General features: G+C 37.0%; 1 protein-coding gene across 1 annotated transcript in view; it reads left to right on the top strand.

Moving 5' to 3' along the window:
• eys (eyes shut homolog) overlaps positions 1–23945 on the top strand; it is a gene marked incomplete at its 5' end in the record, with an annotated part of 227664 nt that overhangs the window by 184919 nt on the left and 18800 nt on the right. The window contains 3 exons of the mRNA XM_048203800.1: positions 5593–5701; positions 8956–9176; positions 21728–21900. Coding sequence (XP_048059757.1) covers positions 5593–5701; positions 8956–9176; positions 21728–21900 — 503 coding nt within the window. The remainder of the gene's footprint in view (positions 1–5592; positions 5702–8955; positions 9177–21727; positions 21901–23945) is intronic.

The raw sequence follows: 23945 nt of genomic DNA, 5'->3' as shown, positions 1-23945 counted from the left end.
AATGGTCATGTGACATACATTTTCGGCCGTGTAGTGTCGAAGGAGATCGTTTCTGAAACGCTGTGGAAACGTCAGTGTAGACGAGGATCGTTTTTATTTTAAAACACCATTTTAAAACGAAACGCACTAGTGTAAATGGGGCCTGTAGGTGGAGGAACATAGTAAACGGCAATATGACAAATATTAGAAACTGCATGCAGCATGACAATGCCATGGCAACCACCACCCACAACACCCTATCATTGTGGTTGTCATTTCTGATTTAACTGTCATTTAACAGGATAACTAAGGCCCCATCCACCCGGAGATGCGTTTTGGTGTATACGCAAAAATTTTGTATCAGATAGGCGTTTATGCGCATGCTCCAAATCTTATTCTCTGTTTTTAGTGTATCTCTGTGGCAGAATTACAGCACCACATACTGGTCTGGCATGTATATTACATCATTTTGAGCCGGTTTCAGTGGTTTCATGTGTACGCAGATATTTCTTGAGACGAGGAAAAAAAGATCGGATGGGGAAAGATCTGGCTTCGTGTGGTTGGGGCCTAAATGACAAGAAGAAGAAAAATGTGTTTAAGTTATAAAATTTTGATGAGACATATTTTTATGGACTATGCTGTGCTAGTGTACATTGCTGGTCACATTATTCACTCATATCAAGATTTACAGTTTATTTATGTCATTTATGTCATGTTTTTAAAATGACCCCCCACTAGCAAAATTGGACAGAACATATCAAAATTGATTTGTTACTTGCCGTTTCTAATCGCAGATGGAAAGTAATAATTATATTGTTTGTCCCTGGACTTTTGTGTTACTTCCTGTCTTGAGTGCCATGCTGTAGTCCTGTGTAGTTTTTCCCCTTGATTGTCTTGTTATCTTGTTAAGCTTGTTTGCCCCAGTGTATATATAGCATATAGCCCTTGTGTTTGTCTTGATGCCTTGTCAGTTGTTGTACATGTAATGGTTGCTTCCGGTCCTGTTTTCCTTGCTGTTTCTTTTTTTGGGTTTTGTGTCACAATTTGCATATGCCCTTGAGTGCAAAATGAGTCATTAGTATCTCCCCAGAACAGTTTAGTTTATTTTTTGAAAAAAGGAGAAAAAAAATGTGCACACACACATATACATATATAGATTTATATAATAATTTTCAAATGTTTTTTTAGCAGTAGTAAGGAAAAAAACATGTATTTTGTAACATTTATTTGGAATACACTACTGTTCTAAAGTATAGGGTATAGATTTTTTTTATAATTCAAAATTAATACTTTTATTCAGAAAGGATGCATTAAATTGTTAAAAAAAAATACAGTAAAGAAATACTTAAACATTTTACAATACTTTTTTCAATTGCTAACAAGCATTTACCGATACTTAAATGACTTTTTCTAAACTCTTAACACAGCAACACACCTACATCACACACTTAGCCAAATAGTTCATTTTCTGCCCAAAACCATATTTTGTTAAATAAACAAAAACTCTACATTTCAAAATGCTAAAAACCTTTTCAACACATACTAACTCTGTCAAAACAGCAAACTTGATTCAAAATAGTCATTCTGTCAAAACATAGCACTAGTTTTCTATCCAACATGAACATATAGTCAATCAAAGTGCAATGACTGTCAAAATACTTACAGTTGATGGCATTATGAAAACTGCATTACTTGTCATGTTTCGGTTCTACCTGCAGAAAATATGAAATCCATAGTTTTTAAAATTCAGTTTCCTTTTACTGCAGTAAAAGTATAATGCATGTAAGCCATTCCACATTTTTGGTTGAGTGTTGAACGTGTGCATTCTTGGCAACAGAAGTGAGTCATTATTTTATAGAATGTACAGTAGAAAAAGAGAAGAATAAGAAGAAAGTAACAGAATTGCTCAGGGCAGCTACTGGTCAAAAGTGCAGAACTTCAGTTGCCCCCTTGGTTGAAATCTCTTTCTGGGGTTGGGTGTGTGGTGTTGATGTTGCCCCCATAGAGGGTGGGATGGTGTCCCCTTGGTAGCTAGTGCCCTATGCAGACCACATATTTTATAATTATGGAACAGTGGTAGTGGAGTCGTTTTAGTATAAAGCTTTTACTAAAATGAAAACATGAAATTGCTGCCATTGATCAATTCAACATACATGGTCTTTGGTTATTACTGTATGAAAGCTGTTTTTCCACCACAGAATAAAAAAGCATAAAAGGTAATTGTGACTTTTTATCAAAAATATTTTTTATTTTGCAGTTGTGAGTTATAAACTAGGAATTGAGAGAAAAAAGTCAGAATTGTGAGATAAAAAGTCACAATTACCTTTTTTTATTTTCTATTCATGGCAGAAATAAGCTTTCATAGGTTCCACATGTGAAAGGGAGGAAATCATAGAGATGCACAATCCAGCACACATTCTTTCGCCCATACATCTTCTCCTCTCCTCCTCCATCTATTCCTCTCCCTTAACCAGATATTATTTTATCTCTGCTCCTCTGTGTTGTACTTCATACACACTGAACAAATCCGATTCAAAGAGTCCTATATGTGTTTAGAGCTTTGAAAATGTGACTACAGATTGGACAAAAGTATGTTAGCGATTGAAAAAATAGAAAACCGTTTTTATAAATTGTAATAATATTTTAACAATATTACTACCCAAAACTTTTGAACAGTAGTGTATATACTTTGTGCTTTTTGAGAAACAAAAGTTTTCCATTAAAGTAAAAGGATAATAAGATCTGACTGAGACTCCCACATGACGGAATTGTGCCCTTTCTCTCTCTGTAAATAAGCAGTGTGCTCATTCTGTTCCCTCAGGACTGTATCCACGTGTCCACTAGAGCTCATCAGAAAGAATGACACCAGTGCCCAGTTAGATCATCACAGACATGCTCAGCCACAGCACTGCACTAGATGTTCCTTTAGATCTTTTTAATTTGCGCCTAGAGAAATATTAGCTGTCTTTGCCATTTGGTAGCATGTAGCCATTTAAGATTGTGTCATCTGCCGCACTTTATAAAGTGACATTTAAATCCTTTTTAACATCATATTTGTATTGTCCAGCATAAATGTAGTGTGAGTGTTTGTGAAATGTTTTTTTTTTTCTCTCTCTTTGTTGTCTGTGGTTCATTTGATGTAATGCTTTAAAGGGACAAACCCCTGTAGATCTCAGTGGGTGCCATTTAACTAGAAGAAAACAGTGACACGGTGAGCTGGGAAAGAGTTTAGTTTTAAACACAATTGCCCACAATATTGCTTGAAAATAACGTGCCGTTGGTTAAATCTCACACTTTTTGGTTGAGACAATATTGTAGTGTCTTCTGTTGTATTGAAAATATATATCTTTTGTGTTAAGAAGGTCAACAAGAGGTTAAGAAATGACATCATTTTTGAAATTAAGTTTGACAGACAGATTGAGAGTGGCTCTTGAAGGACCAGCACCACATCCTCTTGTACCACTGTTTGAAGAATTCATCTTCCAGAATCTGGAAAGAGTTTTGGGAGTTCATTTTTAGTCCATCTCCTATCCTGAAAAGTCTTGCAGATATGTAATAAAAACGATCTTCCAAAACTTACTGCCAGATTCTGGAAGATGAATTCTTCATACAGTGGTACAAGAGGATGTGGTGCTGGTCCTTCAAGAGTCACTCTCAATCTGTCTGTCTAGCCTATAAAAAACAGTCTTCATGTATTTTACAACACTTCAGCTTGTGATTCTTATTAATTGGGAGTCATTTTTTAGGATTCTTTAGCTAACCTAAGTCTCTGAGATCCTGACACCTTGCACTTCTGGAGACTCAAGGTAGGTTATAGTTCTGGAAAATGGTGGCGCTGGAGACTAAAGGGTTCTTGATGCTTTCACATTTAATTCTTCACCGTAATTTTTAATTATTTTGCAGTTAACATGTGTCTTTTCTTCTCCACCTGTTTTTGTCTGACCCAATGAGCGTTTTGCTGTCCAATGGTCATGCCTTAGCTTTACAATTTCTGGTATTGCATTAGTATTGCATCCTTCTCATGGGTATTTAATAATTTTGACTTTTGTCTGAGTTAAATTAAAATGGGCTCATTTTATCTGTAAAAGAAAACCTGCCTATTAATTCTGCACACCTGAATATAAGGCGCTTTTCATTTCCAGCCTTCATGAACAATTACATAGCACTTATAAAAGATTAAATACAAAATTAATAGTAGTTATTAAGATTGATGTGGTTTGGATTTGGTAAAATGTGCTTGGAAAAAAAATATATGATCAAAAAATCAACTTGCCTAATAATTCTGCACACAGTGTAGGTGGCTAACGATGCTTTCGGGAAACGCACCCCAAAGCGTTACTGACAGACTGGGAAGAGATGTGCTGCAAAAATGTTAAATATGTGAAAAATAATGTGTTTTTGAACATTTAAACATGAAAACTTATTCTAGTACACACCAAAAACAAAATCAAGATTTTGTAAAAGGGCATATGGTTACTGCATGCTCATGCATTTACCAATGCTGAAATCATCATATCATATAGGACACAATGAACCTGATGAGAAGTCTCTATAAATGCAAACAGCTGTCCAATGCACCTAAAGTGATTATCGACCCATGATTAAAATAATTAGTACCTCATAACATCCCGCTACTTGGACTAATATCAGAATATTAAAGTCGTTGCAGGAGCCTTGGCGAACAATCGAATCAGCTCATGTCCTTATGTTCAGGATTCATCAGCAATACTGGTTCAGCGGCAGGCTGTCAGTCATGTTGAATTTCCTTCTCATAGTCCCGATCGGGCATTAATTTGTCAATCTGTATGCAGAGCGACTCTTATAACTTCCCCAGTGTTGTAATTAGTGCTACCTGAAGTTGTAGGGCTTTGATTGCCTTCAGGGAGGTGTCCTGCAAGGCTGTTTCAAATTAGCATGAGGGCAATCGCCCTGATTGCTCGCATCTGGTCATTAAAGGAGAGGGGACTTTTTCTCCCCCCCCTTGCCCTAAACCCAACATGGACTGAAATCAAAAGCTGATGCTCAAATAAGCAAGTCTCAAGTTATTCAAGTGCCTGAAAGAGCTGATTGGACAGCGAGAAAATCCATGACTTTTGCGTATGGATGCCAATTACGTGTAGTTTTCAGTGAGGACGGTGATGTTTTGGCTGAATAACAGTTGGATCACGTCAAGCCACAGTTGAAAGCTTTGTGGGGGAGATTCCTGAAACATTCAGCAGCTTTTACTGTTGCTTTAGGTTCCTGAAATGGATTATTTTTCAGCCCGTGAGCAGGGAGGAGCTGTCTTTTGACATTTTGAGATGATTGAGAAGATATGTTGCTGGAGTAGTAAAATAGGAAAGGATGGATACAGAACACAAGCCTGGAAGATGAATATTTTCGCTTTGTGTGAAGGAGTTTGAAATGATTTTTTTTTCTTTTTTTCCTCAGTGGAGTGGCCTAGTAGCAGCCCAGAACTCCCCTCACCAATTTGTGTAGTTTTTATGCTTAAATGGATTTATTGTGAATGCTGCATGATCTATTGAGATTTTCCTTCCTCCCTCTCATGCCCCGCTTCTGTCTTACTCTCTCATTCTTGATCTGTATTCCCTCCTCTTTGTCTCTCTCTTATAGATATGCATTGCCATCTCTTGACAATGGCTGGCTCTGTATCATTGAAATAGCTGTCGCTAATGGAACTGCTAATCGGCAGCAGAAATACATGGATGAGCCTTTGTCAGAGGTAAACCTGCTTCTACATTTAATCATTTGAATGACTGTGACAGTCTATGTTTTATCTATGAATGATCTGATTTACTTTACCCATTCTACTGTCATTTTTACCATCTTTTTTTATAAAGATTGCAGTATAAATAGCCATTTTTTTAAAATCACAAATTATAAGGATGGATGGATGGATACAGTGCTCAGCATAGATGAGTACACCCCCTTCGAAAAGTAACATTTTAAACAATATCTCAATGAACACAAAAACAATTCCCAAAATGTCAACAAGACTAAGTTTAATATAACATCTGTTTAACTTATAACATGAAAGTAAGGTTAATAATATAACTTAGATTACACATTTTTCAGTTTTACTCAAATTAGGGTGATGCAAAAATGAGTACACCCCACAACAAAAACTACTACATCTAGTACTTTGTATGGCCTCCATGATTTTTAATGACAGCACCAAGTCTTCTAGGCATGGAATGAACAAGTTGGCAACATTTTGCAACATCTATCTTTTTCCATTCAAGAATGAGCTCTTTTAGAGACTGGATGCTGGATGGAGAGTGATGCTCAACTTGTCTCTTCAGAATTCCCCATAGGTGTTCGATTGGGTTCAGATCAGGAGCCACTGAATCATTTTCACCCTGTTCTTCTTCAGAAATCCAACAGTGGCCTTAGATATGTGTTTAGGATCATTGTCATGTTAGAAAAGTGCACAACGACCAAGGGCATGGAGTGATGGCAGCATCTTCTCTTTCAGTATAGAGCAGTACATCTGTGAATTTATGATGCCATCAATGAAATGCAGCTCCCCGACACCAGCAGCACTCATGCAGCCCCACATAAGGACACTGCCACCACCATGTTTCACTGTAGGCACCATGCACTTTTCTTTGTATTCCTCACCTTTGCAATGCCATACAGTTTTGAAGCCAAACATTTATCTTGGTCTCATCACTCCAGAGTATAGAGTCCCAGGAGTCTTCATCTTTGTCAGCATGGGCCCTGGCAAACTCTAGATGGGCTTTTTTGTGCCTGGGCTTTAGGAGAGGCTTCTTTTGTGGACAGCACACATGCATGCCATTCCTCTGCAGTGTATGCCATATTGCGTCACAGGAAATAGTCACCCCAGTTTAGCTTTCTACTTCTTTAGATAACTGCAGTGTACTTGCATGCCAATATTCTTCAACCCTTCTCATCAGAAGACGCTCCTGTCAGGGTGTTAACTTCTGTGGACGACCTGGACGTCTCTGTGAGATGGTTGCAGTTCTTTTTTCAATTTTTTGTACCACTTTTGCTACAGTATTCTGACTGATAAGTAAAGCTTTACTGATCTTCTTGTAGCCTTCACCTTTCTGGTGTAAAAAAATTATTTTCTTTCTCAGGTCTTGTGACATTTCTCTTCCATGTGGTGCCATTGCTGACTGCATGAAATGGGAAGGGGTTTTAACACCCTTTTATAGTCAACTGTCTGCTGGACACCTGTGTAATAAATAATTAGACTCACCTGTGGTTGAATTCTTGTTAAATTAGACATTTGTAGTCTAAAATTTAGCTTTGCTCCAGAGACTTTCAGTGGGGTGTACTCATTTTTGCATCACACTAATTTGAGTAAAACTGAACATTTTGTTCTCTAAGTTATATTATTAACCTTACTTTCATGTTATAAGTTAAACAGATGTTATATTAAACTTAGTCTTGTCAACATTGGAAATTGTTTTTGTGTTCATTGAGATATTGTTTAAAATGTTACTTTTCAAAGGGAGTGTACTCATTTACGCTGAGCTAGATAGATAGATAGATAGATAGATAGATAGATAGATGTGCAATCAGGTAGGTTATTATGCCATTATTGTTGTGAAGAAAATACCTTAGTCTTTTTGAGAGCTGGTGTAATGATATTTGTTTGAAAAATAAGAAGTTTGATCATTCACGTTAAATAATTGGTTGATGTTTGCATCCTAATTGATGAGACCCTCAGAGAGAGCTGTGGTGCAATAATTAGACACTTTCAACAGACTATAAGAGACTTAATCAGACAATAATGGCCTCACAAATCCATTTATAGAGCTGCATAAACATAGAAAATGACTCCAGGCTCCAGAGCTGTTGTTTGACAAAATGTCTGTAAAATAGGCAAGAAGATGACAAACTTTAAATGTTGTATTTAAAAAGCCCATTTTGAAAGTTTAAGGTTAGTTTTATGTCTCATGGTTATATACTGTAGGTCTTGTGTAGTGTAAATACCTAGACAGTTTGAAGTGTTGTTTGAAAGCTATGTAGGCCTTGTGTGCTTTGAAAACATTTAAATATATATAAAAGTGCTTGTTAAAGGGTTAGTTCACACAAAAATGAAAATTCTGTCATTAATTACTCACCCTCATGTCGTTCCACACCTGTAAGACCTTCGTTCATATTCAGAACACAAATCAAGATATTTTTGATAAAATCCGATGGCTCTTGAGGCCTGCATTGAGAGCAAGTCAATTTAAACTTTCAAATGCCCAGAAAGCTACTAAAGACATATTTAAAACAGTTAACTACAGTGGTTTAACCTTAATGTTATGAAGAGACAAGAATACTTTTTGTGACCCAAAAAATCAAAATGACTTTATTCAACAATATAAGGTGATTGGCGATTTCAAAACACTGCTTCATGAAGCTTCGAAGCTTTACGAATCTTTTGCTTCGAATCAGTGGTTCGGAGCGTGTACCAAACGATCTCAAACTGTCAAAGTCATGTGATTTCAGTAAACAAGGCTTCATTACGTCATAAGTGTTTCGAAATTTCAATGGTTCACATGACTTTGGCAGTTTGATACGCGCTCCGAACCACTGATTCAAAACAAAAGCTTCGTAAAGCTTCGAAGCTTCATGAAGCAGTGTTTTTTCCCTTCTCCTTTATATTGTATAATATATTAAAATAAATTAAAAATAAAAAAAATATTTTTTGATCAAGTAAATTCATCCTTGGTATTTTCTTTTGGTATTTTTGAGTACTTATAAACAGTAAAAAAAAAAAAAAATGAACTGAAAAAAATTTGGTGGTGTTTGGTTACTTTGAAATATTTTTCACTCAGAAATTGCTAATAAATTTCACATGATAACACACTGAATTTTTTACAAAGTACTTCAGTAATCTTTGTTTTATTTACTACTTTGCACTTGAAAGCACAGGCTAATCTAACATGATTATCTTTAACTAGATAAAATCTTCATTATTTTTTAACATATGTCACATTTCTTCCTCCCAACACTTAGGTGGTTTTCGGCCCCACGTTTCTCGGTGGCGTTCCATCCGTTTCAGAGCTGCACCACAACAGTGGGAATGTCTCTGGATTCATCGGCTGCATACGTGAATTGCAGATGGGCTCCAAAGAGCTGCATGTGGTGGGGGAAGCAATCAGAGGCCAAAATATTCAGAACTGTGACACCACAGTCTGCCAGCATCAACCCTGCCGCAATGGAGGAACCTGTATCAGGTATGATTTTACTTCCTTCTCTTTTGAAACTGTATTGGAGATAGAACCATCTCAACTTTCAATGGCTGCATTCTACAAATAGGGTTTTCAATATGTCTGTTGAAACAATATTCAGATTCAGAAAATGACTGTAATTGGATGCGTCTCAATAAAGGACTGGTGAGTGATAGACAACGTGACCTGAGGAGTTCCTCACTGTACGCGCAGATGTCAAACTCATACAATCAGCATTCTTTCACAAGCATCTCTTAAGCTTTCAATATTTGGCATACATGCAATTTTCTACTAAATGTACTGCTTTTGCCAGGGCACAGAGTTTGTAAATATTGTCAATGATATGCGGATGCTGTGAAGATGCACACTTGAGTTTTAAATAGCGGTAATCAGCGGCCTGATTGCAGGGACGGGAGTGATGTATGAATGTGCTTTTTGCTAAACCACAGGCAGCGTTTTTGTGTTGCCTACAACCAGTAGTTTTAATTACACATTATATGAGTTTTATGTTTACCTTTCTATGTTAAAAGCATGTTTTGATTAGGGTGGGAATCGTTGGCACGATTCTGTTAGATTCAGTGAGTCATGATCTGATTTAAAAACGATTCTCAATGCATTTCAAATCAGCAACTGTCAATGTAGGTGGTAAATCTTAAGGCTGACCCTAGGCTTGCTGCGGTAGTCGGTGTTACCGATGTTACACGGTGTTCATCAGTGCAGCGATTACATTACTAGCCCACCACCACCACTGACATTTTGCTTTTTTATACAAATAAAAACCATTTAGTTCAGTCGGGCAACGGATGTTACTGTTATAAACTGAAAGCGTCTGCTCTGTTCCATACAGCACAAGCTGCCGAGTCGCAGCAGGAGGCAGAGTTCACTTATCACGTGACAAGAGTAAGGACAGATGACTGACAAGACGATGGTGGAGGATTTGGTGCGCAACAGATCCTGAGCATCATTGACAAATATCTTATCTTGGAAAATGTGCGGCCAATGCTGTCGCTTGGCTGGTCCCTATAAACAGAGTATGCGTGATCACCAATTCGAAAAGTGAAAAGCAAGTGCACATTCAAAACTGATTTCAATACCCCTCATATTGATGCCCTCAAAGTATAGGCCTATACACAGGGTATACATGATCGCAAATACAAAAGTGAAAAGCAAGCGTGCATTCAAAAGCAATTTCTGTATAGTAAAGGTGTATAGTAACGTAGCATCAGTTTTCGTTCTGTTTAAATACTGTAACATGCTGCATCAACATTAAAAAAACAAGAGTTGAATATTTCAAACATATTTTTTGTGCATTTGAAGTGCATATTTAATATCATAGTGTATTGTACTAAAAAAAGTATAGAAAAAAAGTTTTTAAAGTATTACCGTACTAAAATTTATTGTGGCCTAATTGAGCATATTTTTGTACCTGACCACATGACAAAAGATTCATTTGTCAACTCATTACCACTGAAGAGTTTTTTTTAGTTTCATCAGATGAGATATTTATTACAAATCCATGTAAATGTCAGTCTTGAAAATGCCTTTTGCTCAGCTGATCGCGTGCTTGACCACATTAGCTTGAGCACAGGCACTCAGCTCGCGCTCAGGGACTCTGTCTGACAGCCGTGGAGTGGTTGTCTTGAAGGACTTACAGAGCTCGGAACTTAAACCTAAACACTTTGAAATGAAGAGATATGGTGTCATTTACTCTTGTTGTGTAAGAACCTGATTTATTTATTATATACTGTATAAGCAGAAAAGAATATTGCTATACAGAATCCATGGAGGACTTTTGTTTGGAATAGCGAATAAAGGCTGGAATACATACACAACTTTTAAAACCGAAACACTAGGTATCATACTAGGTATTAGAGAAAAAGCTGGGCATTCTACATTAAATTACTGAGGATCTCATACTTTCAGACTCAAGTCATTGTAAACACGACAAACTCACTGAGAAACGTGCGCTTCGATGCTAGCAGATGCATGATGAATAAAAACAATATGTGTTCTAAAATCGTCTCAAAATATCAACCATGTTTGATATTCTCCGAATGGATGGAATCAAAGTCTGACGCTAAAAATTTGCTATCTGTGCCTACCATACACTGTGAACCCGAATAAGTTGGGCTAACTCAAAAAAATTGAGGTAATCAGTTACATCAAATTTTTTGAGTTATGATGTTCCCAATTTCAAGTAAGCAGAACTATCAAGTTTTGAGTTTGTAGTACTCATGCATGATAATTGCTCCTAACTTGAAGTACTGAGTCAGCTAACTCATACACTTTGATAGCGATTAACATAAAATATTTAATTAACTTTTTTATTTTGAGCTCTTTCAAATCAAGTGAGTTATTTACTCATTCTACTACCCCACTTTTAATGCAAGTAGACAGCATTTTCTGGTAAAATCTCACTAAACAAGTCCTTTTAAAGGATTAGTTCACCCAAAAATGAAAATTACCCCATGATTTACTCACCCTCACACCATCCTAGGTGTATATGACTTTCTTCTTTCAGACAAATACAATCGGAGTTATTGAATAATGTCCTAGCTCTTCCAAGCTTTATAATGGCAGTGAATAGAGGATGAGATCCATCATATAAGATATCCACACAGCTCCGTGAGATTAATAAAGGCCCTCTCAAGTGAAGTGATGCATTTGTGTAAGATAAATATCCATATTTAAAACGTTAAAAATTAAAATAACTAGCTTCCTGCAGACGGCCGTACGCACATCGACTTACGACCAAAAGAGTAACCCCTGATGCAATGTAGGAGTAGCGTAAGCTTTTACTCCTCTCACTGCTCTTCTGCGTTGTTGGGTCTGGCATATCGCATCTTCCTCTTAACAATACCCCATAGATTTTCTATGGGGTTAAGGTCAGGCGAGTTTGCTGGCCAATTAAGAACAGGGATACCATGGTCCTTAAACCAGGTACTGAGGACCTGGCATGACATGGCACCCTAAACCATCACTGACTGTGGAAACTTTACACTGGACCTCAAGCAACGTGGATTGTGTGCCTCTCCTCTCTTCCTCCAGACTCTGGGACCCTGATTTCCAAAGGAAATGCAAAATTTACTTTCATCAGAGAACATAACTTTGGACCACTCAGCAGCAGTCCAGTCCTTTTTGTCTTTAGACGCTTCTGACGCTGTCTGTTGTTCAAGAGTGGTTTGACACAAGGAATGCGACAGCTGAAACCCATGTCTTGCATACGTATGTGCGTAGTGGTTCTTGAAGCACTGACTCCAGCTGCAGTCCACTCTTTGTGAATCTCCCCCACATTTTTGAATGGGTTTTGTTTCACAATCCTCTCCAGGGTGCGGTTATCCCTATTGCTTGTACACTTTTTTCTACCACATATTTTCCTTCCCTTCGCCTCTCTATTAATGTGCTTGGACACAGAGCTCTGTGAACAGCCAGCCTCTTTTGCAATGACCTTTTGTGTCTTGCCCTCCTTGTGCAAGGTGTCAATGGTCGTCTTTTGGACAACTGTCAAGTAAGCAGTCTTCCCCATGATTGTGTAGCCTACAGAACTAGACTGAGAGACCATTTAAAGGCCTTTGCAGGTGTTTTGAGTTAATTAGCTGATTAGAGTGTGGCACCAGGTGTCTTCAATATTGAACCTTTTTACAATATTCTAATTTTCTGAGATACTGAATTTGGGATTTTCCTCAGTTGTCAGTTATAATCATCAAAATTAAAAGAAATAAACATTTGAAATATACCAGTCTGTGTGTAATGAATGAATATAATATACAAGTTTCATTTTTTGAATGGAATTAGTGAAATAAATCAACTGTTTGATGATATTCTAATTATATGACCAGCACCTGTAGGTGTTCCAGTTTAAACATGGAGGCTTGTACATAGTGGTGTCCTTATTTCTCATTCTAAACTCATCTTGGAAAAGTCACTAAAGTGCTCTGTGAAAATGGATTTAAAAAAAAAAATCATAAGAACCAACGTGGGGCATTAGCCCCGTCACTGACCTTTATGTGCTGAGCCATTGAGCAGTCCAGTCTCGACATTTGGTTTGTGTTTGAATGGTCTTTTCTATGGTGATGACTGTCCTTTCTTTTATCTTCTTCTCCAAGTTTCCTGTAAACAAATCAGCAGAATATTCTCTTTGATCCCACGGGATTCTTTTGATATGCTGGTTATATATCTTGTATGTAATCATTCATTTTTAGTCTAAAAGGCAGACTTATTTTCTTTTGTGACGTCACATACAGAGTACTTAGCCTCTGCATCGAGAATGAAATAACAGTCCACATTTACTTTAAAAGGGTAAAACTAGCTGCACTCATGTGAGGCAGATAATAGCCCTGGAAGATGTCCTAATGGCAATCCCAGTTAGCAAAGACAGTTGAGGGAGCATGTTGACACAGAATGGGCGTTTTCTCCAAGCCAGCAGCTGATGTTAGCAGGCTAGTTTTCTCAACAGATGGTTTTCAAATATATTCCCTCTTTCCTTGCCTTTTGCTTCTGCTCAGAGTCATTTTTCTCTCTGTTGTCATCTCCTAAAACGGTATTTCAACTCAGATGTCCTCATCCATTTTCTCTCTCATCCACTTAAATTTTCCAAAAACGTATATGACTGTGGATTTGGGCATGATGTGGGCATTCAAAGTACCTGGCTTCCTGTTTTAAGTCTCCTTCCTAGTGTTGAGCTCTGACAGTGATTCATGGCTTTAACGGTTGTAATCCTTTGACTTTGAGACAGATTCTGCCCACCTCCACCGGGTAACGGCTAGAGCATGCGGAGGGCAGGAGCGAACAGCTGTACATCAGCCGTTCATTTCATTCCAGTAAAGCGACATCATTCACCTCGCTGTCGAGCTGAGCACTAAACTCTTTTACTGAGTGTGTCACGCCCGCCCAAGTGTATAATCGAGTGCTTGGCCCACTAAACAGGCAATCCAGCACGTTTTTCGAGGACCAGCCTCTCCATTTTGGGTCTCCGGTGAGCCGTGGCCTCATGTCATGTTTACAGATCTTTGAATTTAAAATGCTGTCTTTGGTCAGTACTGTTAAAATATCTGGGTTTGCGTTGCTTTAGTAATACTATTAGATGACTTTATTAAACAGAACGAAGTAAAGAACTAATTTATCTGTTTTATTGATACCTGTAAGATATTTATATGATGTCTACGATCTGCGTGGTTGCTATGTTTACACTGAAAGCAAGCCGGAAGTCAGAGATTCTTTTTGTCTGCTTGGCTTATTCTCTGGATGTGCCCTTATTTAAACAGACATGGAGAACACTTACCTTGTTAAATTATTCATACACGTTTGCTTCCAGAAGCTCACTTTCCTTGCAGCCGAAATGGTCAGTAGTGATGGCAGCTCATTATATCTGCTAGGAAAGTGTGCGTCAGGAAGGCTTTTGACTCGGTTTAGTGGAGATGTCTGTCGCCGCGTTTTCAGAACATCACATTTCCAGTGGTTTTCTTCTTTCTTTTGCTTTGTAGCCTCGACCTCTCACCTCCATTCTGCCTAAACACAGACAAATGTTCTTGGTCTCTTCAGTCTCTTAGTCTCTTCTGTCTTACATAATACCCGTTGGTCACCAAGTTCATTTAAATAAGCATCTTTATATAATTAAATGCAGGATGACCTCTCTGTGAACCGTATTAGCAGTGGTGTCTTTCTCAGAGCTGAACCGAGTATGATACCAGGGTCAAAATTTTGTCAGAATATCTCATAATGTTGCAATGCAGTGAGTGGTGTCTAATTAACATCTTGCTTTTTTAATTTTTAAATAAAAACTCACTCTTTTTTTTTACAGATTTAGTAGATTATCTGGATATTCTGCATACTGTATTAGAGTATAAGCTGTATATATGTGTGTGTGCATCTGTGTTTGTTTTGTTTTTTGTAGAAATTAATACTTTTATTTGGCAAGGACACATTAAATTAATCAACAGTGACATTTTTAATATTACAAAATATTTTGAACTTTCTATTCATCCAAGAACCCTGAAAAAAATCACAGTTTTCACAAAAATCTTAAGGAGCACAACTGTTTTCAACATTGATAATAAGGTAACAATGTTTCTTGAGAACCAAATCAGCATATTAGAATGATTTCTGAAGGATCATGTGACACTGAAGACTGGAGTACTGGCTATCAGTCGCTTTTGTTAAAAAATATATTGAAATAGAGAACAGTTATTTTATCAGTTATTTATTCTGATCAAATACAGGTTGCCTTGGTCAGCATAAGAGACTTCTTTCACTCCAGACTTTTGAATGATTTTATATATACAGCTATGGAAAAAATTAAGAGACCACTTAACATTGATTTCTGAACTTGGAGTGGTCTCTTAATTTTTTCCATAGCTGCATATACACACACACACACACACACACACACACACACACACACACGTATATATAAAGATATACAGTGGCTTGTGAAAGTATTCAAACCCCTTCATTTTTTCACATTTTATGTTGCTACCTTATGTTATACTACTTTATACTTCATACACCATAATGAGAAGGCAAAAACAGATTTGTGATAGCTTTGCAAATCTATTAAAAAAAAAAAAAAAAAACTCAAATAATTACATTCATTTATAAATTCATACCCTTTTCTGGGACAAATTTTTAATATTACAAAATATTTTGAACTTTCTATTCATCCAAGAACCCTGAAAAAAATCACAGTTTCCACAAAAATCTTAAGAAGCACAACTGAAGCATTCCAATTTTGCTTGTAGATGTTACTACACTTCGAGTGGAGTTAACCTGTGGAAAATTCAATTGAATGGGTATGATTTGGAAAGGCACACACTTCTCAATAACAGGTCTAACAGCTGAAAATGTGTTTCAGTGCAGAAACCAAGCCATGAGGTCAAAAGACCTGCCTGTAGAGCTCAGGGGCATGATAGTGTCAAGACATATCTGGGGAAGACTGCAAAGAAAATCTGCTACATTGAAGGTTCATAGAAGCATGTAGCCTTCATAATCCTTAGTGGAAGAAGATTGGAACAACCAGGACTCTTCCTAGAGCTTGCCAAACTGAGCACTCAATGGAGAAGGGCCTTAGACTGTTGACCAAGAAGATGATGGTCACTCTGGTTGAGCTTCATGATCATACATGGAAACTTCACGGTGAAAGAGTGAACTCTGACTCAAGCCTCTCCTCAGTAAAGACACATGAAAACCCACTTGGAAATTGCAAAAAAGCACCTAAAGGACTCTTAGACTGGGAGAAATAAGATTCTCTGGTCTGAGCATCAAGTATGGAGGAAGCCAGGCACTGCTCATCACCTGCACATTACTATCCCAACAGTAAAGTGTGGTGGTGGAGCAGCATCATGCTGTGGGGGACTGGGGGACTTGTCAGGGTAGAAGGAAAGCTCAACGCAGAAAAAAATACAGAGTTCATCTTAAGGCTGGAATATACTCACAACTTTTAAAATCTTAACAGATTTGAAACACTAGGCACCTTGCCGACTTTGTAAATGGCAACAGATATAAACTGGGCATGATACACTTAACGACTGAGGATCACACACTACCAGACTTTCAAATTGTTACAAATGCACACAGAAACACGCGCCTCGTTGCTAGAAGTTGCACGACAGATGAAACAAACATGGATTCGCAGGAGATGACCATTGTAAAAATGTGCCAAGTTCATTTGAATGCGGTCTATGTGGTCAGACTACAGATTACAAGAGTTTTGAGTGGTGTAGTCACATATTCACATAGTTGTATTATCTATGTTGTTACCATCAGTATATAACATATGTAATATATATATATATAATTTAAAGGTACACTACCGATCTAGCAGTTAATAAACAAAACTGAAGCAATTTTTCCTTCATGGCTCTTTATATTCTTGCAAATTTCTTTTTGAGCTTTGTGACTTTGTGCATATACTGTAGATCAGTGGTCGCCAACCCGTCGATCTTTTTCACTGTTCCAGTAGCTTGCGAAAATAATAGAAATATGAGTACAAAAATACATTACATTTTTCCAGTCTTTGTACTTTATTTTTGTATTTATTTTTATGTTATTTTCGGGAGCTACTGGGACAGACAGATAAAGGTAAATAACCCACATAATGTCTGAGTCTGTAAATGGCCGTTAACAAGAGGCCAGAGACGCTGAAGACAAACGCAAAAAAGAAAATTATGTAGAAGGCAGAGCAGCTCACCGTTCACGATGCTCGAAATATAGGAAGAAACTATAAATATTGAATTGGGGGTGAGGGATTATATGAATGCATCTCTAAAAGGAGATCAGTCTTCAGAAAGATTTCGATGGCAATGGCATTTTATTTTCCTCTTACCTCAGAATAAAGTAGCTAATTGGTAGCGCATTTCAGCTTTGTTTACAGCGGTAACCAAGGAAACGCTGTGTCACTGCTGCTCCATAAGCGCCACCTGCTGTCAGAAAGTGAATTTACGCCCCATTCAGCCTGCTGTTTTTGTTTCATGCTTTTTTTGTGTGTGTAGCATTTATAATTTCACAAAGATAAAGTCAGACCGTTCTGTTTTTACTTTAAATCTTGAAATTAAATCTAATTCAAATAAAAAATAAGTGCTCATGCAACGTGCGTAGCATCTTTGTTTGGATTGTGATTAAAAAGCAGTGGTTCCCTCTAATTTGAAATGGCTATGTATTTTTGTTTATTATAATAATATTAATAATAAATATCCGCAACCAGTCTCAGAATCGGCCAATTTGCTTGTAAAAATGAAATAAATAAATAAATAAGAATCTAAATTGGCCACGAAAAAATACTAAGTACAATCTGGGCTGTCTTTTTCTATCAAGTAGATCTTGTCTTTCAAAAAGGTCGAGGTCAGGGATCTCGGGCTTAAAAAGGTTGGTGACCACTGCTGTAGATGATCTCAAAGCACAAAAAATATAATTTTTATTTCATGGATTCTTAAATATGTAAATGCATATATGTGCTGAATATTTATTTATTTATTTACAGTAGGTGGTCTTAAAGTTAATAGACTAAAAGCCTTCAAAACTCCAACTTTGATTTTGTGAAATCTTTTTTTTCTTTCTTTCTTTTATTAAAGATAAATGGTCATGATCAAAATACAGAATTTGTCACTGCAATGTCAAGACTCTCTTTGAAGAGTGGTAAACACATCTCCTGTGATCATACACAGTTGGCTACGTACGGGGCTCGCCATATGCAGCCGACACCTGAGTGTTCCTGTGTCGGTCTGAGCTCGCATGGCCTGTTGAAGGGCAATCAGTCACAGAAACAGATGTGTTTGCATGTTCAACATAATGCGGGGCAATAATCTCGCAGTCTGCCGCGGCATTACCCCCTGCTGTCCTGAAAGGCAGTGACAAACCATCCGCTGTCTTTTTCCTGGGAACGGTGCAAAGAGTGCTTGTGTATACAAACCAGGTCACTTGATTAGTCTCCTACAGATTGGGAAGGTTGCATGTTGTCCTATCTAGTGTTATCTACATAAATGTGCAGATAATGTGTTATCTGCAATTATTTTTGTATCGTTTATAAGTGATTTTATTTGAATTCAGTTTCTCTCTGCATAGATATTCTTCATTTAAATGTTTTGTGTGTGTGTCAGTCACTTGCACTGGTTCTAAATCCCAGTGACAGAATGTAAATATTTCATTTCAGTTGTGCTGCAGCTCAAAACACATTATTAATTTATAGATTTGAAACTCCTCCAATGCTTCCTGTATCTGATATTATACCTTTGAAAACAGTCTACATCTTCCGGCAGCTTATGAAGTTCTTGTCTGAATATTGCTTATCATGCTGGCCCACCCTCTACCTCTCGCTTGGGGATAAAGCCTGGAATTATAAAAGTTCCGTTTGCGGAATTGCACCTCGGCAGTCAGCCTTTAGCTGGAGCATTTCTAATCATTCGCATACAGTGAGGCTAGATCAACATCAGCAGAATGTGAGTCTGCTTTTGTAGATGGCCTACAGGCCCAGTTATGCTTCTATTTAAATGAGTCTGTGATTTATTTCTTTTTTTTTAAAGGTGCACTCAAGGTTTTGTTTATGTGCTCTGACTCTTCTTCATCTCAGTGGTCTTAGACACTTTTTTCTTTTTTCTTTTTTCTCCACTGCCTTAAAATGGACATCCCAACAAGTATAATGTTAACACTTTACAGTAAGGTTCATTAGTTAACATTAGTTAACTACATTAGTTAACATGAACTAATAATAAACTGCATTTCTACAGCATTTATTAATCTTTGTTAATTTACTAATACATTATTAAAATCAAGAGTTGTATTTGTTAACATTAGTTAATGCACTGTGAACTAAGATGAACAAACTATGAACAGCTGTATTTTTATTAACTATCATGTACGAAGATTAACAAATACAGTAACAAATGTATTGCTCATGTTAGTAATACATAAACTAATGTTAACAAATGAACCTTATTGTAAAGTTTAATATAATGTCTGTATTATGTATGTACTGTTTTATGAATATATTGTATTTTAGTTTAGATGTACTTTGTCTAGATGTTTTTGCTGGGTAAAGAGCCTTGAGATCTGTCTGAAAGTGCTTTATGAAGTAAACATTTTGTTTTTTTGTTTTTTTTATTGGCAGTCCGATAATAATCAATACACATGACAACAATCACTTGCATATCAAACAGATTGGTAAACAGATATACAGCAAATAGAAAAGATAAAGTAAACATGTTGTTGTTGTTAAAAGCATTATGACACCATTGGTCATGTGATCTTAAAATAGGAGCAATTCTCTAAATGTTGAAAATTTAAAAACAGTAATATTTTTACTATTTAATATTACTGTTTTCTATTTTAATATGTTTTAAAATGTAATTTATTCCTGTGATGCAAAGCTGAATTTTCAGCATCATTACTCCAGTCTTCAGTGTCACATGATCCTTCAGAAATCATTCTAATATACTGATTTGCTGCTCAAGACACATTTCTTATTATTATCAATGTTGAAAACAGGTGTGCTGCTTAATATTTTTGTGGAAACCATGATATAGTTTTTTTCAGGATTCTTTAATTAATAGAAAGTTCAAAAGAATAGCATTTATTTGAAAAAGAAATCTTATGTAACAGTGTAAATGTCTGTAAAAAAAAAAAAAAAAAAAAACTCAATAACCACTGAATTCATCAATCTGACAGTAAGGTGTGGGAGTTCATTTTTAGTCCATCTCCTATCTTTAAACGTCTGTCTTGCAGAGATGGAATAAAAACGATCTTCCAAAACTTACTGCCAGATTCTGGAAGATGAATTCTTCAAACAGTGGTACAAGAGGATGTGGTGCTGGTTCTTCAAGAGTCACTCTCAATCAAAAAAAAAAAAACACTATTCATGTATTTTACAACACTTCTGCTTGTGGTTTTTCTTAAGTGGGGGTCATTTTTTAGGATTTAGAACCTAAGTCTCTGAGATCCTGACAGCTCACACTTCTGGAGACTCCAGGTAGGTTGCAGTTCTGGAAAATGTTGGCGCTGGAGACTACAGTGTTCCTGATGCTTTCAAATTTAATTCTTTTGCAGTTAACATGTGTTTTTTCTTCTCCACCTGTTTTTGTCTGACCCCGCTGACCCAATGAGTGTTTTGCTGTCCATTGGTCATGCCTTAACTTTGCAATTTCTAGTATTGCATTAGTATTGCATCCTTGTCATGGGTATTTAATAATTTTTGACTTTTCAGTCTGAGTTAAATCTCTTTTTTGGCTCATTTTGCCTGTAAAAGAAAACCTGCCTATTAATTATGCACACCTGAATATAATAAGGCGTTTTTCATTTCCAGCCTTCATGAACAATTATGTATCACTTATATATGATTAAATACAAAATTAATAGTAGTTATTAAGATTGATGTGGTTTGGAATTGGTAAAATATGCCAGGGAAAAAAATACGATCAGAAAATCAACTTGCCTAATAATTCTGCATGTGTGTGCGTGCGAGAAATACTCTCTGGATTTACTCTCTAATTTTTTTGCATCGTATCTGTTAGTAAAATCTTTTGCGATTAATCTCATTATTTTTGACTGTTTAGAAAAAGCAGAATGAATTGGTATTAATGCTAAATTCTGTCAATTTTAACATTTTCATTTATGTGTTTATTTATTTTTTTTCCTCTGAACTTGCTAGCAGAATCCTTATGAATTTAAAAAGCCATTCCTAGACCACCGACTTCATCTTCGTTTACGAGTGAACATCATTTTAATCATACGCCAAATCAAGTGCTGTTCATTTCTGTATCTGTAAAATATTTTTAACAAAGTGCACTTTTACTTGCACTTGCACTGCAAGATCAGTTGATGTTGGTCTGGCTGACAAGGATGGTTTCGAGTTCATGCCGGTGATGTACGACTTCCATCCATTCCACTCTGTATTCTCATTTGTATTCTCCTCTGCTTTTTTGACACTCTCAACCCCCCCAATGCCCCTTCCCAATTTATGCTTTCTACGCAAACTCCACCGAAGGTAATGATGCAGTACGGGTACATTTCATTGGTGTACTAATGATCTCCTCTGGTTTTTTTCCCCCCTCATTTTGGTTCCTTGTGTGCAGCGATGCGGAGAACTGGTTCTGTGCGTGTCCTTCGCTCTACTCCGGTAAGCTGTGCCAGTTCATCGCCTGCGAGCGAAACCCGTGTGCGCGCGGTGCCACCTGCGTTCCCCAGACACAGCTCGAAGCGGCGTGTCTTTGCCCCTACGGAAGGCAGGGTCTTCTCTGCGACGAGGGTAGGTCCTATCAAGGTTTGTCCGTAGACCGTGATTTACACCAGTATCCACTGAGACGTGATGAAGCCGGCATAGCCAGAGGGTGTTTCTTTTGATATTTGTGCCATTCTGAGGTTTGTTTTACTCCATCTCCTGTGCACACCTCCGTCTTTGAGGTTAGACCCATAGGTGTTGTATTGAAATGTATTCCCAGCAGTTTTGTTTAACTGATGCAAGCCGTTGAAATACCATTCCAATTAGAGTAGCTAAGTGCTCTAAGCTTGCTACAAACAGATACTGAACTCTGATGCTTTCACAATCAACATCTCCAGGATAACTGCCAGTCTGCATTGGATTGCAAACTCTGTTCCACTACATGCGCTGACCTTTTGAGGTGTCTACAGGTAGTACACATCCAAATATAATGAGCACAGCAAGTGCTTTAAATTACACAACTCTGAAACTTAATTTATCAAAGTGTAGTCACAGAATGTACTTGCTGCAGTTGGGTTTGTTTTATTGTCTCAAATAACATAGCTGTGAAGACATACTACAGCACCGTGTAACTAATGTACTTCTCTCCCCGGCTCTACCTCGCAGTGTTAAGTCAGCTAAAGTCGGATATCTGCTTACACAGATAGCTCTTCATCTCCTCGACTGTGCTTAGAGGGAAAAGAACTGCTGCTATTTTGCCGTAATCTAATTGGGTGGCGTGGTTTGAAGACCGCTTGGCACAGCACGCCAGGCAGAGCTACCAGACGTCGCTCTATCAGACAGCAAAGAGGCCGATGCCAAATAGAGTGTTCTAATCTCCCAGTGTCACACCGAGTGGGACTGACATTTGAATTTAAAGGCCGATAACAGCAGATAACATCAATCAGTATTGATTAGTAGCCAAGGCCTCGCTGCCTCTGGGCAGTCACTCAACTTTGGATGTGCTGGACTTCTTCAAATGAGCCTGGACTAATGGAATTATAGGAAGGGTGTTTGGAGTCTGTTTTATGTATTGATTTAGTGTTACATTTAGAATTTATACATTATTCAGAAGATCATGATCTTGTTTAAAAAAGAAAAAAAGTTGCCAGGCAACATAGCAAATGTGATTTAAGAGCAGTACATTGATTCTCGAGTCAAGAGTCGGTTAGTGGTTAGTGGTTACAACAGTTCTCGAGTCACCGAGGAAACACTTTGGACAAGAACTGATGAGCTGTTGATACGACCATGCGTGAACCAAGCAGATGGCTTGAATGAAATTGGCAAAATGAAAGGTTTATTTCATCAACTTATTCGCTTTTAGACATGTAAAACATCTGCGTTTCACATCATTAATAGGTTTGCGAAGAATTGCGTGTGTGATATATGTGAATATGTGACGTTACTGCATGATAACGTAAACAAACTAGCTAAACAAACTGTCTGAAAGAACCAATTCACGGAAAATAATCATCACAGCCGAATCGGAGCCGAAAATGACATGACGCGAGCTTGCACTTAAATGAAAAAGCAATCCAAAAATAATGCTGAAAATGAGCGCAAGCAAATTGCTAATATTAAATAAAAGGTACATTTATTTATTTTTTTAATAATTAATTGAATGGTTGTTATGTTTTATTGAAAATTTAATAATGTATTTAATCATTTATTCAAATATTTCATTTAATCATTTAATTTGGAGTAATTTGGCCCTCTATTGTTTTTTGTTTTTTGTTTTGTTTTGTTTTGTTTTGTGTTTTGTTTTATTTTGTTTTGTTTTGACCGACTTCTGTACATAATTGCAGCTTTATTTTTAGGCAGGTTTTTTTTTTAGAAGTTGCATTCACCATCCACAGGAAGACAGATAGATTGATCTTTCAATTTCTGTTTTGTGTTTTGTTTTGTTTTGTTTTGTTTTGTCTGACTTCTGTAGGTAATTGCAACTTTATTTTTAGGTACGTTTTTTTTTTTAGAAGTTGCATTCAACATCCACAGGAAGACAGATAGATTGATCTTTCTGTTTTGTTTTGTGTTTTGTGTTTTGTTTTGTTTTGTTTTTTGTTTTGACCGACTTCTTTACATAATTGCAACTT

This window comes from Megalobrama amblycephala, linkage group LG10 (genome assembly GCF_018812025.1).
Source record: "Megalobrama amblycephala isolate DHTTF-2021 linkage group LG10, ASM1881202v1, whole genome shotgun sequence".
NCBI classification, from domain to species: Eukaryota; Metazoa; Chordata; class Actinopteri; order Cypriniformes; family Xenocyprididae; genus Megalobrama; species Megalobrama amblycephala.
The sequence above is the reverse complement of the archived record's forward strand: the minus strand, read 5'-3'. Positions and strand labels throughout refer to the sequence as shown.